The 17,938-nt window shown below is 39.1% G+C and overlaps 1 protein-coding gene across 2 annotated transcripts in view; it reads left to right on the top strand.

The window, feature by feature from the left end:
- Positions 1-321: 321 nt before the first annotated feature.
- Positions 322-17,938, top strand: part of Phex (phosphate regulating endopeptidase homolog X-linked) — a 219,512-nt gene continuing 201,895 nt past the window's right edge. Inside the window, exons 1-3 of one of the 2 annotated variants that reach the window (XM_029561216.1) lie at positions 322-1,013; positions 8,103-8,171; positions 12,907-13,068. In XM_029561216.1, coding sequence (XP_029417076.1) covers positions 896-1,013; positions 8,103-8,171; positions 12,907-13,068 — 349 coding nt within the window. In that variant the 5' untranslated portion in view covers positions 322-895. The remainder of the gene's footprint in view (positions 1,014-8,102; positions 8,172-12,906; positions 13,069-17,938) is intronic. The other variant, XM_008828330.2, reaches the window with a different exon arrangement.

Below are 17,938 nucleotides of genomic sequence, written 5' to 3'. Positions count from 1 at the left end.
GAGAACAAAATACATGGGTGCAGTGCTCATCAAAGCATGCAGGGAAAAAAAATCTTTTACTGTGTCTTTTGTGGTTGCTAATAAGCTTAATTCATATACTTAGCTGCCTTTTGTAAAATTCTTAGCACCACAAAGAGGAAGTGATTTTTCTTCTTTCTTAAAAAAAGTTCCAGTCCAAACCATCAGCCTCTGTAGGTTGTCTTAATTGCTACTTTGCACTGCACTGGACTATGACTCTGATTTTTGGCACATGCTGTCATACACAAAGTTCCTAAAATAAAGTGCTCCAGGATATCCTAGGAACTCTTAGACGTCTTTAAAAAGGGACTCACACACAGCAAGAGTAACTTTGACTAAGACACTTCAGGCAAGGAGAATGATTATTACAGCAGAATTACATGACTAATTGAGATCTTGAAGTAGGTGTGCAGTGTCCTCACCACCTAACTTATCATGGTTAGGGGGAGGTTGAGAATCCAGTTTTGATAAAGGCAATTTTTTTTTCTCCCCAAGTGACTATACATTTAAATTGCTAAAACATCTGTGCAGCAACCTAGTAAAACATGTATACTCGGAAAGCTTGAAGGAAGAGCTTGCCAAACAATCGGTTGAGAAGGACTTTGCTGAGGAGAGCACCAAGATAAAGCAACCGCTGTTTGTTTTGTCTAATCGAGGGAGAGCCAAGGCAACCAATATTTCAAATTTCTTTTATTCCATTTGTGAAGCATTATTTGAGAAAGGGTGGTGAGGGGAGGTTTCCTGACAGGAATTTTTAAAGCTGTCCATTAGCAGACAGCAAGAGAGTCTTGGATGTCAACGCCTGACAAACTCTTGAGACCAGCTACCAAACTACAGAAAGTGACTTTCTTCCTGAGTGTTCTCTCTGGCCCTTCTGATGGAAGCAGAGACGGGGAGCAGCATGGAGACTGGAAAGGGGACCAACCGAGGCATTCGAATTGCCCTGGCAGTGTTTGTTGGTGGCACCCTGGTGCTGGGCACGATCCTCTTTCTAGGTAAGTAGAGCTCTGGAGGCCAGAAGAACTGAGTACCTGTCCAGAAGCTTCTTGATGCTGTATTCTAGAAAACCTTGTTATAATGCAGGTGGATGACTGCTTGTGTTAAGAAATGGTGATGCATGCTCAGTTTCAATCTGATATGAAAATGGAAAGGAAGGTTTTTCTTTTGTACTAAATGTACATATGGTTTTCAGTGACTGGTGGATTCAATGCACTGAGAAAAAAAATATGTATTGCGTTTTGCTAATTGAGTTTAGCAATGAATTCATAGTTAGATATATGCAGTTATTTTGTGAGGGAAGGAAAGAACCACACTGGATTTTTTCATTTGACTTTTGTTATTGTTTGCTTGAACAAATTCCAAAATACAATTCACAAAGTAGAAATTAATTCTTTAAAATGCACCTTTGGGGACTGGAGCGATGGCTCAGTGGTTAAGAGCACCAATTGCTCTTGTAAAGGACCCGGGTTTGATTCCCAGCACCCGCATGGTAGCTAACAACTGTCTGTAACTCCAGTTCCAGGGGATCCAACACCCTCTTCTGACCTCCTCGGGCATTGCACAACACAGGTGTACTTACACACATGCAGGTAATACACTCATACACATAAAATAACAATAATAAATAAAATATTAAAAAATAAAATGTACCTTTAGTGGGGTTCTTAGAGACTTTTTCTTTTAGTCCAATGGTTTTGATGGATTGCAGTGGTTAACTGCACCTTACTAATACATTTAGAAATGAACATGAAAGAAATCAGAGGTTTTCCTTTCAAGATCTGAAAGATACTGAGATTCAATTATTTTAATGACTCATGGTGAGAATGATGTACCCAGAGAGCATGTGGTAACAAAAGCATATTCCTAGGCAAAAGGATCAACTCTATTGGAAAAGGGTGAGGGATGTCTTAAAATTTTTGGTTTTCAGAGCCTTTGGCTATTAACCTTTAACATTTTTTTCTCATATAACTCATAGTATTTTATTAGCTTGAATATTACCTAGAAATAAGCCCTATACTTAGGAGATTCTAGGTGCACTTTGAAATGCAGCAAGCCTAGAAACATTCTTTGGCATATGCAGGATGCAGGAGGCCATGTTTATTTTGGCAAGGGAAAACCAGCAATTAAACTTTAAAAGAGTTAGGCTTGTGTGGTTGAGAGCCCTGCTAAAATGAGCAAACCGTCTTTCCATGTTTTCTGTGGCTGAAGATTTTGGAAATTAGATGACTTTATTGCTTTCTGGTGAAGCTGCACCTCCTACTCCTGTGACTGAGTTTGTGGCTCTAAAGCTGTCGTGGTGTTTCTCAACAGTTAAGACAGTTTTTTTTCTCCTGAAATTCAAAACCGGAGGAGAAGTTCTATTGCATGCCAAAGGACTATGCATGTTGTGGGAAGTGACTATGGGGTTAGGTTTTACAAATACTTCCAGACTTCCAAATCTAAGTGATCATCATGTGTGTCAAAATATGTGTCCTTTTCGTCAATGTGAACAGTGCTCACAGGTTTTTCCATCTCCACTTTAATGATCATTCTGTTCGGAGGCCATGGCATAGTAGATTGTCCGTGACAGCAAATCTTTGTTCCTTAAGAGAAAATGATTCTCTGGCACAAACACTACAGTTTTGGGGTACACTAAAATTCACTAAACCAAGCAATGCTATTATAGGTAAAGAGGCCTGATCAGGATAGAAGGTAACTTCCTAGTGTGGCTGACCAGTAATCTGGTTCTCACCTTGAATCTCTAGGAGGAACTCTAATGATGCTTGACAATAAATAGGCTTGCTAAGGGTGTGGCCTCACTCTACTTTTGCAACTTAGTGCAGTTCTCTAACCAGTAGCATCAGCGTCACTTGGGAGCTTGAACTTCACTCCACTACTGTTTCACAGTTTCCGTTCTCACAAGACTTCAGGGGATTCATTTGCTTGTGCAAGTTTGAGAAGCATTGTTTCAGAGTATGTCCATTTGCGGGTCTACACTCAAGAATTTATTTATTTATTTATTTATTTATTTATTTACTTACTTACTTACTTAACTACTTACTTACGATCAAGGTCTTGCTCTGTATCCCTGGCTGGCCTAGAACTCAATATATAGACCAGGCTGACCTTGAACTTGTTTTGAACTCCTGCCTCTACCCCCTGAGCTCTGAAATTACAGGTTTGCACCACCATACCCATCTAGGAACCCTTTTATTTTTTGGTCAAATATTTCAGTACTATTTTAGCCTCATCTCTTCCACTCGCTTTTCTTGACTGTCTGTCCCCCAGGCTCTACCATCCCACCCCTCAACTCTGCATCTACCTTGCTAGATGCCTGCAAGGCAATGTTCTTCCCAACAATATTCTAGATAGGGTCTTCCATGGAAGAACGTGCTTTCTGTTTGACTTTGCAGTATATTTTTCTACCTATTCATTCAGCCATAAGCCTGGAGTTTCTAGCATCCTACCTTTCCTCCACTTTGTCTTTAAGTGTCTTCTAAACTTTCATACCTCTGCAGATAGAATGGTTGCCAGTGCCCTCAGGGTTGTTTCAGATGAGTTAGGGGATTTTAAAACACTGAGTATAACTATATACCTACACCCAATTTGTTTTCAATTTTTCTTTATTTTTGTTCTTCCTTTCTCCTTCCTTGTCACTATCTTTTTTCAGATGCAGTGGTTGGCAAGCTTTTTCTGTTAAGGCAAGATGGTAGTAAATATTCTTTGCACCATGGCCATGCGTACATAGTCTTTATTGAAGGACTGTTCGATTGTAGCACAAAAGTATCCACAGACAAAATATACACAAATGGACATGTAAGGAAGTCAGGAAGAAGATATGATTTCTGGACACTGAAATTTGAATTTAATATACTTTCCTTAATCATGAAATATTATACTTCTTTTGATTTTTTCCAACTATCAAAAATATAAGGTTATTCATGGAAATAGAAGCAGGCAGTGGCCTGCATCTGGCCTGTGGGTTGTAGTCAGTACTTAAATGATAACAACCCCTGCTATATGGTTGGTCTTGTGCATTTTATTTTATTTTTCAGTGCTGGGGATGGAACTCAGGACTTTGCAAGTGCTCAACCACTGAGCTATGTTCTAAGCCTTCACTCTCACACTCTTGATATGATCTCTACTGCATCCTGTGGGGATTCTAAAATGAGAAGCCAAACTGCTTTTTAACTTCTTTCGAGTCTCTAACCAGTAAAATGAGATGTTTAAATTTTTATATTAAAATATTTTCTTTATTGTCTCTGTTTCATTCATTCACACCTTTCCCTTATTCGGACTTGTTGATCCTCATTTTAGTTATTTTTTTCTGTTGCTGTGATAAAACAGCATGACCAAGGCAACTCATACAAGGAAGAACTTTGGGCTTCTGGTTCCAGAGGGATAAGAGTCCATCATGGCAGGGAGGCATGGCAGGAGACAGCCAGAGCAGAAAGCCGAGTGTTCACATCTTCAAACAGGCAAAGAAAGCAGAGGGAGACAGACCAGAAGTGAGCATGACTATATACATGACTATATATTCTCAAAGCCCACCCCCAGTGATGTACTTCCTTTACCAAGGTTGCACCTCCTACCTTCCAAAAACAGTGCTACCAACTGGGGACAAAGTGTTCAAATAATTGGAGCCTATGAGGGAGGCATTCATTCAAACCACCTCATTCTACTCCCTGGCCCTCATAGGCTCATAGCCATATCATAATGTAAAATGCATTTACTTCAACTTCAAAAGTCCCCATAGTCCTTAACCATCTCAATACTGTTCAAAAGTGCAAAGTGTCTAAGGAGAGTCAAGGTAATCTCTTACCTGTAATTGCTGGTAAAATAAAAAAGCAAATTGCTTACTTCCAAGACACAATGGAATCAAATACACATTCTCATTCCAGAAGGGAGGAATGAGGGCATATTGAAGAGATACCAGATCAAAGCAATATTGGAAAAACAGCAGGTTGAACACCAAATCCAGTAGCTCTATGTCTAATGAGTGTAACTTCTAAAGGGCTTAGATGGCTCAGTCCCTCCAGCTTTATTATGTGCAACATACATCTCTCTTGGGCTTGTGCCACTTCCTGTATGCACTCTTCTTAGAAGATGTTTCACAGCTCTGACATCTCCAACACTGTGGGGTCTCCATTGACAATCGGGCTTCACCTTTCACAGCTCCACACAAAGGCTTCTTAAGGCTTCTTTAAGAAGGGACTCCGAGACTGGCATGGTGACGCCGCCTTTAATCCCAGCACTTGGGAGGCAGAAGCAGGCAGATCTCTGTGAGTTCAAGGCCAGCCTGGTCTACATAGTAAGTTCCAGGACAGCTGGGGCTACAGGGAGACCCTGTCTCAAAAAGACCAAAAACAGCAGGGCGGGGTGGGAGGGAGAGATGGATTCCCAGGTAGTTCAGAGGTTCAGAGCACTGACTGAGGTTTGGAGTTCGATTCCCAGCACCCACATGGTGGCTAACAATCGTCCGTAACTCCAATTCCAGATGAATCCGACGCCCTCTTCTGACCTCCGAGGGCATTGTGCGACATGGATGCACTTATATATGTGCACTTATACAGATAAAAAATAAAAATAATAAATTTTTAAAAAGGAACTCCCTCTGCTTCTTTTGCCTGCTTGAAGGTGAGTACTCAGCTTTCTGCTCCAGCTACCTCCAGCCATCCCTACCAGCCATTATGGATTCTCCCTCTGGAACTGTAAGCCCAGTAAATTCTTCCTTGGACCCTGCAATGTAGCCAAGTCTGGTCTTGAACTCCTGATCCTCCTGCCTCTACCTTGTCTTTTTTTTTTTTTTGTCTTTTTAAGATAGGGTTTCCCTGTAGCCCCAGCTGTCCTGGAACTTACTATGTAGACCAGGCTGGGCTCCAACTCACAGAGGTCCACCTGCCTCTACCTCTGGAGTGCTGGGATTAAAGGCGTGTACCACTACGCCCAACTTTTTTTGATCTTTTTGAGACAGGGTCTCCCTGTAGCCCCAGCTGACCTGGAGCTCACTACGTAGACCAGGTTGGCCTCGAGCTCACAGAGATCCGCCTGCCTCTGCCTCCCAAGTGCTAGGACTACAGGCATGTGCCACCACGCCCAGTGTTAGTTTTTAACAATTTTATAAACTATATTTTAAAAATAAAGCTAGTATCAAGAAAGTATTATCTAGAATAAAAATATCATTTTATATTAAGATATATATTTCCATTATAAAAATATCACTTACTCATTAAAAAAGCATGTGGTAAATATATTAAAATTGACTGAAGGGAAAAACTTTTCCCCATGGTGCTACCACCAAGGCGCACCAGAGTATCTCATACTAACCTTTATGCTGCCTATATATTTTTACTTGTTTTAAAGAAATCAAAACATCCCTTTTATGTGAAGAAATTTCTTTTCTTGAAAATAGGCTCGAGTTTTCTGTAGGCTGGCTTCTTGAATCTATAATGTAAGACTGGCTAAAAAGGCTGTTGCTGGATGGGAGCAGAGAAAAGAACAAAGACAAGGCAGGCTCCTCTTAGCATGTGGGTGCATAAATAATAGGACTCACCACAGTGGCAGGTGATCTGCAGGTCTGCATCTCTAGCAGAGACATAGCACTCTCTAGCTTTCTGATGCTGCTTCTCTGCTGAGGATGCTATGAATGGCATTGATTGGGCTCCACTCACCCTCCATGGGCCATCTCTTCATGATCATATTTTCAAAGATTCATTGTTTCAGCTCATAGACAACAACAATGCTGAATTTCTCATAACTTCCACAGTTATAGAGGGAAAAAAACACATTTCAAATAGTTTCGGATCTGAAATTCACATGTGCTAATGCCCAGATTCTACATGGAGTTTACAAATAGTGTGTTCTTTTAGACTTTGGCAGAAATACTCACCTAACCTACAGTCTGAATACCACATGCAGCCAAATATAGGCATGAATGGGTTAGCCCAGTACAAAACCATGAACTTACTTAAAACATTATGATCCTTTAAAAATGATTTTTACTTTGTAACTTGACTGCACAGTTATTGAACATGAACTTTGTTGATGACAGTCTCATATTTCAAGGTCAAAAGAAGGAACGCCTCTGATAGGTGATGTTGCCAGCCAGTTGAGAAAAATTAAACATTGGTGAAAAACATTTCAATGATACAGCAATTTATTTATGTATTTGTGTGTGTGTGTGTGTTGCTGATATTGAAACCCAGGATCAGCTTTGTTTGTTTGAGGTGAGGAGCAGCTGGAATCTTAGTTCTCAAAAGTTCAAAAGTGCATATAACTAGGCTGGACCTGGTCGGAGGACTGTGTGTAGTATCCGGGGCTAGCAGACAAAAGTTGTTGACCGATGACTGAGTTGTGAACAATAAGTTTTTCACTTCTTCCCTACCTCTTTTGGTTGTATCTATATGGGTAGTTTAGACAAGAACTACAACTTTAAATGCCACACGTACTAGATTTGTAATTCTATTCTAGCATTGTTCCAAATGACATAGTTTAAAAGTTTCAATTTCTCCATCTCTAAGATGAGCGTGTAGTTATACAGAATAAAAATATGAAACTTAAAGCACAGTGGTACTCACACCTAAAATCAGCATCAGCTGCAGGATTTGATTGACACAGGTGTGTGTGTGTGTGTGTGTGTGTGTGTGTGTGTGTGTGTAAGTAGTACAGCCCGATCAGTCTGTGAGAACCTCTGGGTTCAGTTTCTGGCACCCAAAACAAAAAGAAACCAATGGCTATGTGCCTCACCTCTAGAGTTTCTGAGGCAGGAGATCTGGAGTGAAATATGCATCTCTAGTGAGTTCCCAGGTGCTGCTGTGGTTCTGGGGACCAGATTCTCATTGGCACTGCTCCAGTTTTATCCATTCAATCTATTCCTCTTCCATAAGAGAGAACTGGGTTTCAGAGAAGTCATGAGTCTTAGCAAGGCCACACAGTTATTGACCAAGGTGATTCTGGGACTTTGAGCCAGCTGGATTTTTGATGACCAGGTTGATACTGAGAAGCATGAACTGATACCAGATGTGTTGCTCATGTGCCCAAATGGTGGTTGAGTCGATGGTGGTCTGCTACAAGACAATCATTTATTTTGGTCTGTTTTTTTTCAGTGAGTCAAGGTCTCCTAAGTTTCCGAGCTAAACAGGAGTACTGCCTGAAGCCAGAGTGCATCGAAGCTGGTAAGTGTTTTCCACCCTGTGTCAAGTTATAATTTTGGTACCTTGGGGAGTGGAAGAGAAAACAGGTAGTATTTTTAGTATTCTGTTTGCTTGAGGTTGACCAAATAAGAAATGCAATTTTGAGGACATTTTAAGTTTACTTTCAAGGTTTGGTGTGAAGTAGTGGGGCTTAGGTTTCCCATTTTCCTTTTTCTTTGCAAAAATCCAGCTCTGTGATATTTCAAGCTTCATGATAAGGAACTAAGGAAAGGGCTTGGAAGGCACAGCGGCCTCTCTTAAGGCCCACAGAGACCATGGACCTCCTGTGGCTCAACAGGTGATAGATTACTATTTATCTTAAGCAGACCTTGTGTACTTTCTGTATAGCGGCTGTGGCCTGCTTGCCTCTAAGCAGGGATACCGTGTAAATCCATGCTTTTGCTGTCACCTGGAATCCCCTTGGGTCTTTCTGTTCTGTACTGCAAGCCAAACTTCTTTGGGGGTGACAAGACCATGTATCAGTGGGGGCACCAAGGTGAAGATTCATGCTTAAAGTCGCCTTAGTTGTGCTGTGGCTATAAAATCATGCCCAAAGTTAGGGCATAGATATACAGGAGTCAAATTGGCCTACAGACTTAACCAGTGGAGAGAGTATGTCATGGGGTAAGGTGAAGGACCATGTCATATGTCAGATAACACATTTTAGATTCCATGTAACCTGGTACATTTGCTGTGGTAGAGTTTTTCCAGATGTGAAAAACTGAAATATTCAAACCATAAATGTTCGATTTGAGTTTAGGCAAGTTTAGGGATGGAAAGTTATTTCATGAATTTTATTACACATCATAATAATACTTGAGTAAAATGGACAGAATGGTGTTTCATAATGTCACCTTCTGCCACCTACTGTGTTTTGCCTTGAATTTTCACATTAGTAAATAGCTTCCTGATGTTAGTAAAATACTGGTTTTGCTGCTCACGAAGACCTCAGCTCTCTTTAATGCACCATGATCCTCAGGATGCCCAGGGCTCCGTGGAACAGCTGTGGAGCACACATGGCAGGAAAACTGAGGCCAAGCTTGATGCAAAAGCTTGTGTGCTGGTGGGAGAAAAGTGTTTGGGCATAGGTGCTTATACTGAAAGTCCAGGAGATGGACCTATCTGACCAACTTCTGTCCCATTTCTGAGCAGGTAGCAATCGTTTCTGATGTCTCATCTCCATGTTCTCTTGTCCTGCCTAACTCCTCTCTCACAATGAGAACTGTATGAAAGGTTACAAAGGAACAGGGACAGTGTTTGCTAATGATAGTGCATAAGTAGAGATAGGCTGGCTTGGGTTTGAAGCATATACAATCTAGCCTCTTATAGGACTCATGATCTGGGGTAAATACATAACCACTTTTAGCTGTAGTTTCATTGCCTTTGAAATGGGAATATTTTGAACTTTTACATGAGAATTACAGAAAATGATGGTAATATTTGTGATCTTGCTTCACAATGCCCAATTCCAGAAACCATTGTGAAATGTGTATTCTCACTCTACAGTTTGTGAGAGGTCTTTGTTGCTCTAATAGGACTTAGGATATAGTTTCTGGCACACAGAAAATGTTTTACATGAGTGATTTGATCTTTTTATATAAATGCTAAGATTTAAACCTTTATAAAACTCTCTTTTGAGCCCTGATTAAACCCAAAATCTCAGAGGCAGGAGAGATGGCTCAGCAGTTAAGAGTACGGGCTACTCTTGCAGAGGACCTGGGTTCTATTCCCAGCACCCACATGGCAGCTAACAACTGTTGGTAGCTCCAATTCCAGGGGATTCGACACCCTCTTCTGACCTCCGTGGGCATTGTATGATGTAGGTGCACTTACATACATGCAGGCAAAACATATATACACATAAAAAATAAATAAAATATTAAAAACCCAAACAACTCAGAGGGTATATGGATTGTCTCTACCAGAATCATATAAGTGAGTGGGAGTCCAGCCAATAATTAACCTCATGTGTAACACTTGAGAACATAGCAGTCTGAACTTTCCCAGCTTTCCCTCATAATCATATTCCTTTTATTTAAACAAGACTCTCAGTTTTCTCCATGGAGCTGAGTAGGGGGAAAGGAGTTTTGGTGTCTTGACAACTATGGTCCCTTGCAATTTGAAGTCACAGCTCCCCACAGAAAGTGCAGCCTTGTGCCCAGCTGTGAATGGTGAATGATGAATTGCAAGGCAGAGGGAAGAATTTTCTTGCTCCACGGGCTCCTTTCCAAATTCAGCATGAGTGATATATTCTTTCACTTTTCTATCAGGACCGAGGTCAGAGCTGACTCTGCAGTTTTCTTCATACCTACAAGAAAACTCAGGAGATGGAGAGGATGCATTTGAGAGTTGGGGGCAGGGGTTAGTTGGGGAAGGATTCCAAAAAGCAATGAGCTTGTGTGAGTCAAAGTACGTGTGAAAACTCCCCTGTGTGACTATAAATATTGTGTGGGACTGAGACTTGTGTGATCCATGTCCCTGAGGTGTCACGTAGCAGATTCCATCTGTGGCTGCACAGACTAACTACAAATACAAGCTGAAAGCAAGATTTTGTGTGTCCTAGCACTTTTGAATATTAAATAGAAATGATAAAATAGTAGCAGTAACCAAAAAAATGAGGTTAAGAGACAAGTGTATTAGTTCTGAAAAAGAAAAAGAATCAGGCCACTTTGAAATTTATCATACTTCTAAACCAAGTTTTTTTTTTCCACTTTTTCACTTTGAGGAGTAGGGATTAAAAATTGTGGGGATTTTGAAGCCCAATAGAAATTATGTACTGGGCATATTAGCTCACTCCTGTAATCCCAGCATGTGGGAGGTAAAGGCAGGAGGATCTCTGTAAGTTCAAGTTCAGCCTGGTTTAAACATCGAACTCAAGGCCAGCCAGGATTAGTGAGATCCTGTCTCAAAAAACAGGAAAAAAACTCAAATTAGAGTGTGTTTCTATTCATTTCAATGAGGCTGAACAGTGGTTTGAAATTTCCATAGAAAGTGTAGCCTAGCAAAATATATAGGTTTATTTTTAAGCCTGGAAGAACTGCCCATGTAACCAAAGCACCAGATCTATTGTTAAATTTATAAAAATATATACTTTGGGGAGGGGGGAATTCATTCTTATTTAGTTAAAGCTCATTGGATTTTTCATTACTTCAAACAGAAATGTATTCTGGCATTAATTAAGGTGTGAAAATTGCCCAGAGTGCCATCCTTCCAATGTCATTAAAATGTTGGCTGCCTTAAAAACAATCAGTTGGTGCATATCTCTGTGCCAGGTGTGAGCCACCACATCTGGCCATATCTACAAGCTTTAAAAAGAAAAATCTTTCATTGTGTTTCAGCTGGAAAGTAGTTGGAATTAAGTATTAGGAATTTTGGAAACTTCTTGTTTTTCTTTCTAAAGTTTGTGGATATGGCCAGATGTGGTAGCTCATATCTGTAATACAGCACTTGGAGGGCTGAGACAGGAGGATTTCTATGAGTTTAGGCCAGCCAGAGTTTGAGAATGAGACTACATTTAAAAAAAAAACCAAAAACAACAAAACAGCTCATGGGAAAAAAACTTCCCAGATATGTTAGTTATGTACAAATATCCTGCCTATGAACTATCTTCCAAATGTAATTATACATGGACTTACATTATTTTTCTGTTAATTGTAGGACTACTCAATTCTGCATCTAAACTTTGTCCCCTCACTTAGAGTATTTTGCTTTGGCCCTCTGGCCATGTGTCTCTTCAGTCAAGGATTTTGGGGGAAGTGAGTCTACAGTTCTCTCCTGTACTCCAGAATCACCTGACCCAACTTTCCTTTCAGGACCTGTGTGGGGATCTTCTAGGGCTTTGTTCCTCTGAGAGTCACCCTGCATGTCAAGGGGCTCAGGAATTCATGTACAGATTTCCTAGCTCTTATGAAAACATATTGCAAGTATGTCTTTATAATAATCAGAGACATGATGAATGCACAACAAATGACCCTAAAGCCTGGAGGTGTGAAGCAAGAAAGATTTAACAGATCTTATGGATCCATGGGTTTGACAGCTGGTTCTCTGCAATACTTACCAGGAGCCTATGCTTTTAGCTGAAGGTTCATTTGGGCTTGATGATCCATGGTGGCCAGAGTCACAAGTGTGGAAATTGGTGTTGGTTTGACTTTTCTCCATATGACTTACTCTTAGCCAGGAGACTTCTTCAAAGGATGGTCCTAGGACTCCATTTGAAGGGATTCATCATGGAGGAAACCAGACTTTTTAAATGCTTAGCTTGGAAACTTGCAAGAAGCCATTCTTGTCACTTCTGTTGATCAAAGAAAGTGATAAAGCAAGCCCAGATTAATTTGAGGCAGGACAAATGGACCCTATTACTTCATGGGAAGAGTAGTTAAGTCTGGTTTCAGGGGGACACATAGGATGGAAGAAAGAGTCACAATTATTTTTTGCCAACATTTGACAATATACTTCATTTATATTCCTGTCCCAGACCCCACAGATACTAGGGACAATCTGACAAAACCAGTAACAATAATTTCACTAAGCTTTCGCCTATCCACTCTGAATGCAGTCATTTTATATAGTGTGGTTAATTAATTCAAAGTCATTTGAGGGGAAGTGTTGACGCCAAGGTTTGGGAACTAGTTGATATGAAATTTTTGTTTAATTTGGAAAAGAACAGTGTACAACATCCAGTGCTTTTCATTAATCCTGTGATTTTCTTTTCAAATAGCCGCTGCCATAATGAGTAAAGTAAATCTTTCTGTGGATCCTTGTGATAATTTCTTCCGGTTTGCTTGTGATGGCTGGATACACAGTAATCCAATTCCTGAAGATATGCCAAGCTATGGGGTTTATCCTTGGCTGAGACACAATGTTGACCTCAAGTTGAAGGGTAAGTTTCTACTGGAGTTTGGTTATACTCTTTCTAGAGAGCAATATTTGACAAGAAAAACAGAGCTTGGTATTTGAATTACAATTACTCAGTTTTTACAAACTGTAAGAAATTCATTTCCAAAAATTTTCTTTTTTATTATTTTAATTTTATGTGTATGAGTGTTATGCCTGCATAGGTAAGTGCACCCCTGTCGTGCAACTCCCACGGAGGACAGAAGAAGCTGTTGGATCCCCTAGAACTGGAGCTGTGGACAGTTGTTAGCTGCCATGTGGGTGCTGGGATTTGAACCCGGGTCTTCTGCAAGAACAGTCAATGTTCTTAACCACTGAGCAATTTCTTCAGTACCCCCCCCCCATTTTCTTAATAGAAGATAGGAAGTTTGTAGAATTTCATTTTCCCAGATATCCTAATGTAGGTTGTTAGTTTTTCATTTGATAATGCAATTGGTGAGTTCTATTGCAGAAGGTTAAACAGCATTTGCTTGAGTTTGGGAGTACAGGAATAGTTAATGACATGTTATTTCAAGAAATTTGTCAGGGCTGGCAAGATGGCTCAGTGGTTAAGAGCACTGACTACTCTTGAAGAGGACCCAGGTTTGATTCGCAGCACCCACATGGAAGCTAATGACCATCCATAACTCCAGTTCCAGAGGATTTGATGCCTTCTTCTGACCATTGCAGGACATGGGTACACTTATGTACATGCAGACAATACACTGAAATGAAAATTATAAACAAAATGTTTTTTCTTTTTTTTCTAATATTTTATTTATTATTTTTATTTTATGTGTATGAGTGTATTTCCTACATCTAAGTGAGTGCACCCATGTCATGCAGTGCCACAGAGGTCAGAAGAAGGTTTCGAATTCCCCTGGAACTGTAGTTAAGGACGGTTCATAGCCGCCATGTGGGTGCTGGGAATCAAACCCGGGTCCTCTGCAAGAGCAGACAGTGCTCTTAACTGCTTAGCCATCTCTCCAGACCCCAAAATATTTTTAAAAAGAAATTTGTCACTGAGTGCGGTGGCACACGCCTTTAATCCCAGCACTTGGGAGACAGAGGCAGGCAGATCTCTGTGAGTTCAAGGGCAGCCTGGTCTACATAGAGAGAGTTCCAGGCCAGCTGAGGCTACAGGGAAACCCTGTCTCAACTATAGGGAAACCCTGTCTCAAAAAGATCAAAAACGAAATTTGTCTGTTGTGTTCAAGGTAAGTCCCATTTCTCCCTTACTGTCTTCTGCATTTTCATGGCTTATAAAATATACTTAACACTTCATCGTCTTTTGACATCACTTTTGAGAACTCTGGTTGACCCAGGGATGTAATATTGTTTCTGTTAACTTCTAAGTTAGCTCTAGGGACACTCAATTTTCTCCTCTGACCTCTCTAGCAACGACAAGCTCACACACACACATACTCACATGTGCATATATACACACATATTCATGTGTTCTTGAACTTCCCCTGCCAAAAACTGGAACTGTCTGTTACTGGACAATATTATGTTTGCATTGGAACTAATTCTTTTGTTAGGCTGTAAGAGTGAGCCATTTCAGGATGGAAGTAGGAATATTTCAAAGCTAGATAAGTTAATTGTTTTGAAATGATAAAAATAGTGTTTTTTCCTTTTTGACAACCATGAAGGATGTCATGTAGCTTGCATTTAGTAACAAAGAATTTTGAGAAGTAAGAATAATTATATTTCTTTCTTTTCCAGCTGTATTCTTCCAAGGTTTTAAGTGCATGAAAATTAAATGTGCATAAATTTATATATATATTTTTTATAATGTGAAATCATTGGAAAAATAACTAAACCTGTTTAAATTGTAATGAAAATATAATTTTACAAATAGACATAAATCATATGAGTTACATTTTCTTTATTAGGAGGCTCAAAGTTACTCTTAGTAAATTATAAATTAAAGTTTTTGAGAAGGTCAGGGATTTTCCTGTAACCTGACAGATGAGATTCCTGTACTGTAGAGCCATTAAATGAGGAGTGAGTTCATAGACAAATACTTGTTTCTCTGTAAGACATAAATTTATGTTGGTCCTTCATCTACTATTATTGACCATTTTCTATTCTCCTTCTCTGGATTTTCTTCCTTGATAGACAGATGTGTGTGCATACACACCACACACACACACACACGCATGCACGCACACACACATGCACACACACACACACACTCATGCATGCAGGACTGCGATTGAAGAATAAGAAAAATACAAGATTTCCATATAGATGCTCTTTATTTTGATCTTTTTGAGTCAGGGTCTCCCTGTAGCCCCAGCTGGCCTGGAACTCACTCTGTAGACCAGGCTGGCCTTGAACTCACAGAGATCTGCCTTCTTCTGCCTCCCAAGTGCTGGGACTAAAGGTGTGTGCCACCACGCCCAGCTTGATAGATGCTCTTTTTATAGCAAAACATTCAAATCCTCAGGGCATGAGGTAATTATAATAATTTAAAGAACATTCTTGGGGTATCTTAATGTAAAAAATATAATCAGCATTAATTTTTTTGAGGAACATATTGCATATGGGCTGCTTCAAAATTCATAGAAATGAGAATAAATTGCCCAACATAGCACAGGAATTTTACTTTGCTGTATTTCCTTTAAAAATGAAAATTTGGGGGAGGGGTTGGAGAGATGACTCAGTGGTTAGAAGCACTGGCTACTCTTGCAGAGGACCCAGGTTCAGTTCCCAACACCCACTTAGTGGCTCACCACTGTCTGTAACTCCAATTTTTAATAAATACATCCTGTAGACATGGATAACATCAGCAGGTAATATAGCAATAAATATCCTTATCTGTATATCTTTATCTAACTGTATCCTTCATATAAGTCTCCAGAAATGGAATTACTGAATTGAAAGAGTATTTACAATTTAAGTTTTGACTCATATCATCAAATTACTCTTTAGAAAGTTTATTTCTAGGTTTTAATATTTTCTTTCTGTGTGCAATAACTTTTTCCTATTGTTTGTCTTTGTGTGTAGTGTAAAGTAGACGTCAACAAACTATAGCCAATTGGCCAGTCCACTTCTTATTTTTGTGAACACGGTTTTGCTGGAACACAGCCACATCTACTCATTTATGCATAATCAATTGGTTTTGTGCAGCAGGGGTAAAGTTGCATAGTTGCTAGAGAGAACAGATGGCCCACACAGCCTGAAATGTTTACTCTCTGACTTTTATTGACAAAGATTAACAACCCCGATACCTGATGTAAAGCAAAGCTTTGTTACATTTATACTGTATTTCATTAGAATTGTCCTGTCAATAACTTTCTAGTAGCTTCTTTAAGACTTTTAGAAGTCTAATAGATAGCTAATCATGAAGTTAAAAAATAATTATAAATTATCCTCCCTTATTACCTTCTTCTCTCCCTCCCTCTCTGATTCTCTGTTGGCTACTTTTCAGAATGATGTTGAATAACAGCAATGATAGTGTTATAATTTTTGTATTTCTACACTGAGTAGTAATGCCTCCAAATCGCTCCCCACACCATATGTGTGTATGTGTATTCTTTTCCTGATAGTTATGTTAATATTTCTTCCTGTTCTTAGTTTATAAAAATGCATGCTCAAGAAAAATTCCTCTTTGCCATTTATCAGACTTGGAGTGTTTTGTAACTTCTTTAGATTTCCTCATGCTGAATTAAACTCATAATTTTGAAATAAATCTTACCTATAAATGCTTTGTTTTAAGACATGGCTAGAATGAAATAGTTTATGTTTTGCTTCATGCATTTGTGTCTGTGTTCATGATCCATATGTCCCCATGGCTTTTTGCATGCTAGTTTTGTCAAATTATGTTACAATGACTGTGTTGAGGTTGGGGATTTATCTCAGTGGTAGACTGTAAGGTCCTGGGTTTGGTCTTCATATGGGGCATGTATGTGTGTTGGCCTTGTGAAACAAAGTACCGGTGTTCTTGCATATTTCTGTGATCTGGAAAAGACACAGTTCAATTCCAAATCCTCTTGTGACAGGCACTAAAATGGGAAAATGTACAAAGTGATCACGGGGCTTTTGCTTCAAGTATTAGACAGGGAGAACAAGTCATGGAGAAGGGTCTCATTTTAAGCTGGCCACATTTTATATCAGACATGTTTGAAATATCCTGTATGTGCTAATTCTTTATATATTTCATTTTGAGTTAGTTCAAATTTTGAGAAGTTGAACAAACAGCACAAGGAGGTCCCATATGTCCTTAACCCAGATTCTTCAATTGTTGCCATTTTATTATTATTTACTTTGTCATATTATTTCTCAGTGTATGTAAATATATACATATCATCTCATTCTTCTTATATAGATATATACATTTAGATAATAACATACCTATAAACACATATTCATAGAGATACAGAAATACACATATTTTTCTGAACTCACACTATGTTATAGATGATAAAATATTATTAAATTACATAGAGATTTTGAAATGAAAATATGCTAACAGTCTTCTGTAATTAAAAATTGGGTCTTTAAATCAAGTCTTCATCTACTTATATATTCTATACTTATGTGTTTGTCTATCAGACTATCTGCCAATCATCTATCCATTGAGGTAACATAAGCTCATTTTGGAGTACCTGTAGATAAATATCAGTAAGAAAAATGCTTTGAATCCTACCATCCATTGATAACTTTTAAAATGAAAACATACGTATAAAAGTATATTTCAGTGTCTTATAAATGATCACATTTTAATTTCTATAATCTCTTTGTACTTAACAGTCTGTGATCACATTTTCATGTGACTAAAAGTAGCTTCATTTGTGATGATTAGTTTGTGTGGATATACTATAATTTATCCAATTAATATCTGTGTTGTCATTTGGGTTATTTACAAGTTG

This window comes from Nannospalax galili, unplaced genomic scaffold (assembly GCF_000622305.1).
Source record: "Nannospalax galili isolate Female #2095 unplaced genomic scaffold, S.galili_v1.0 scaffold1053, whole genome shotgun sequence".
Lineage (NCBI taxonomy): Eukaryota > Metazoa > Chordata > Mammalia > Rodentia > Spalacidae > Nannospalax > Nannospalax galili.
Note: the sequence above shows the minus strand (reverse complement) of the source record. Positions and strands in the feature narration are given on the sequence as shown.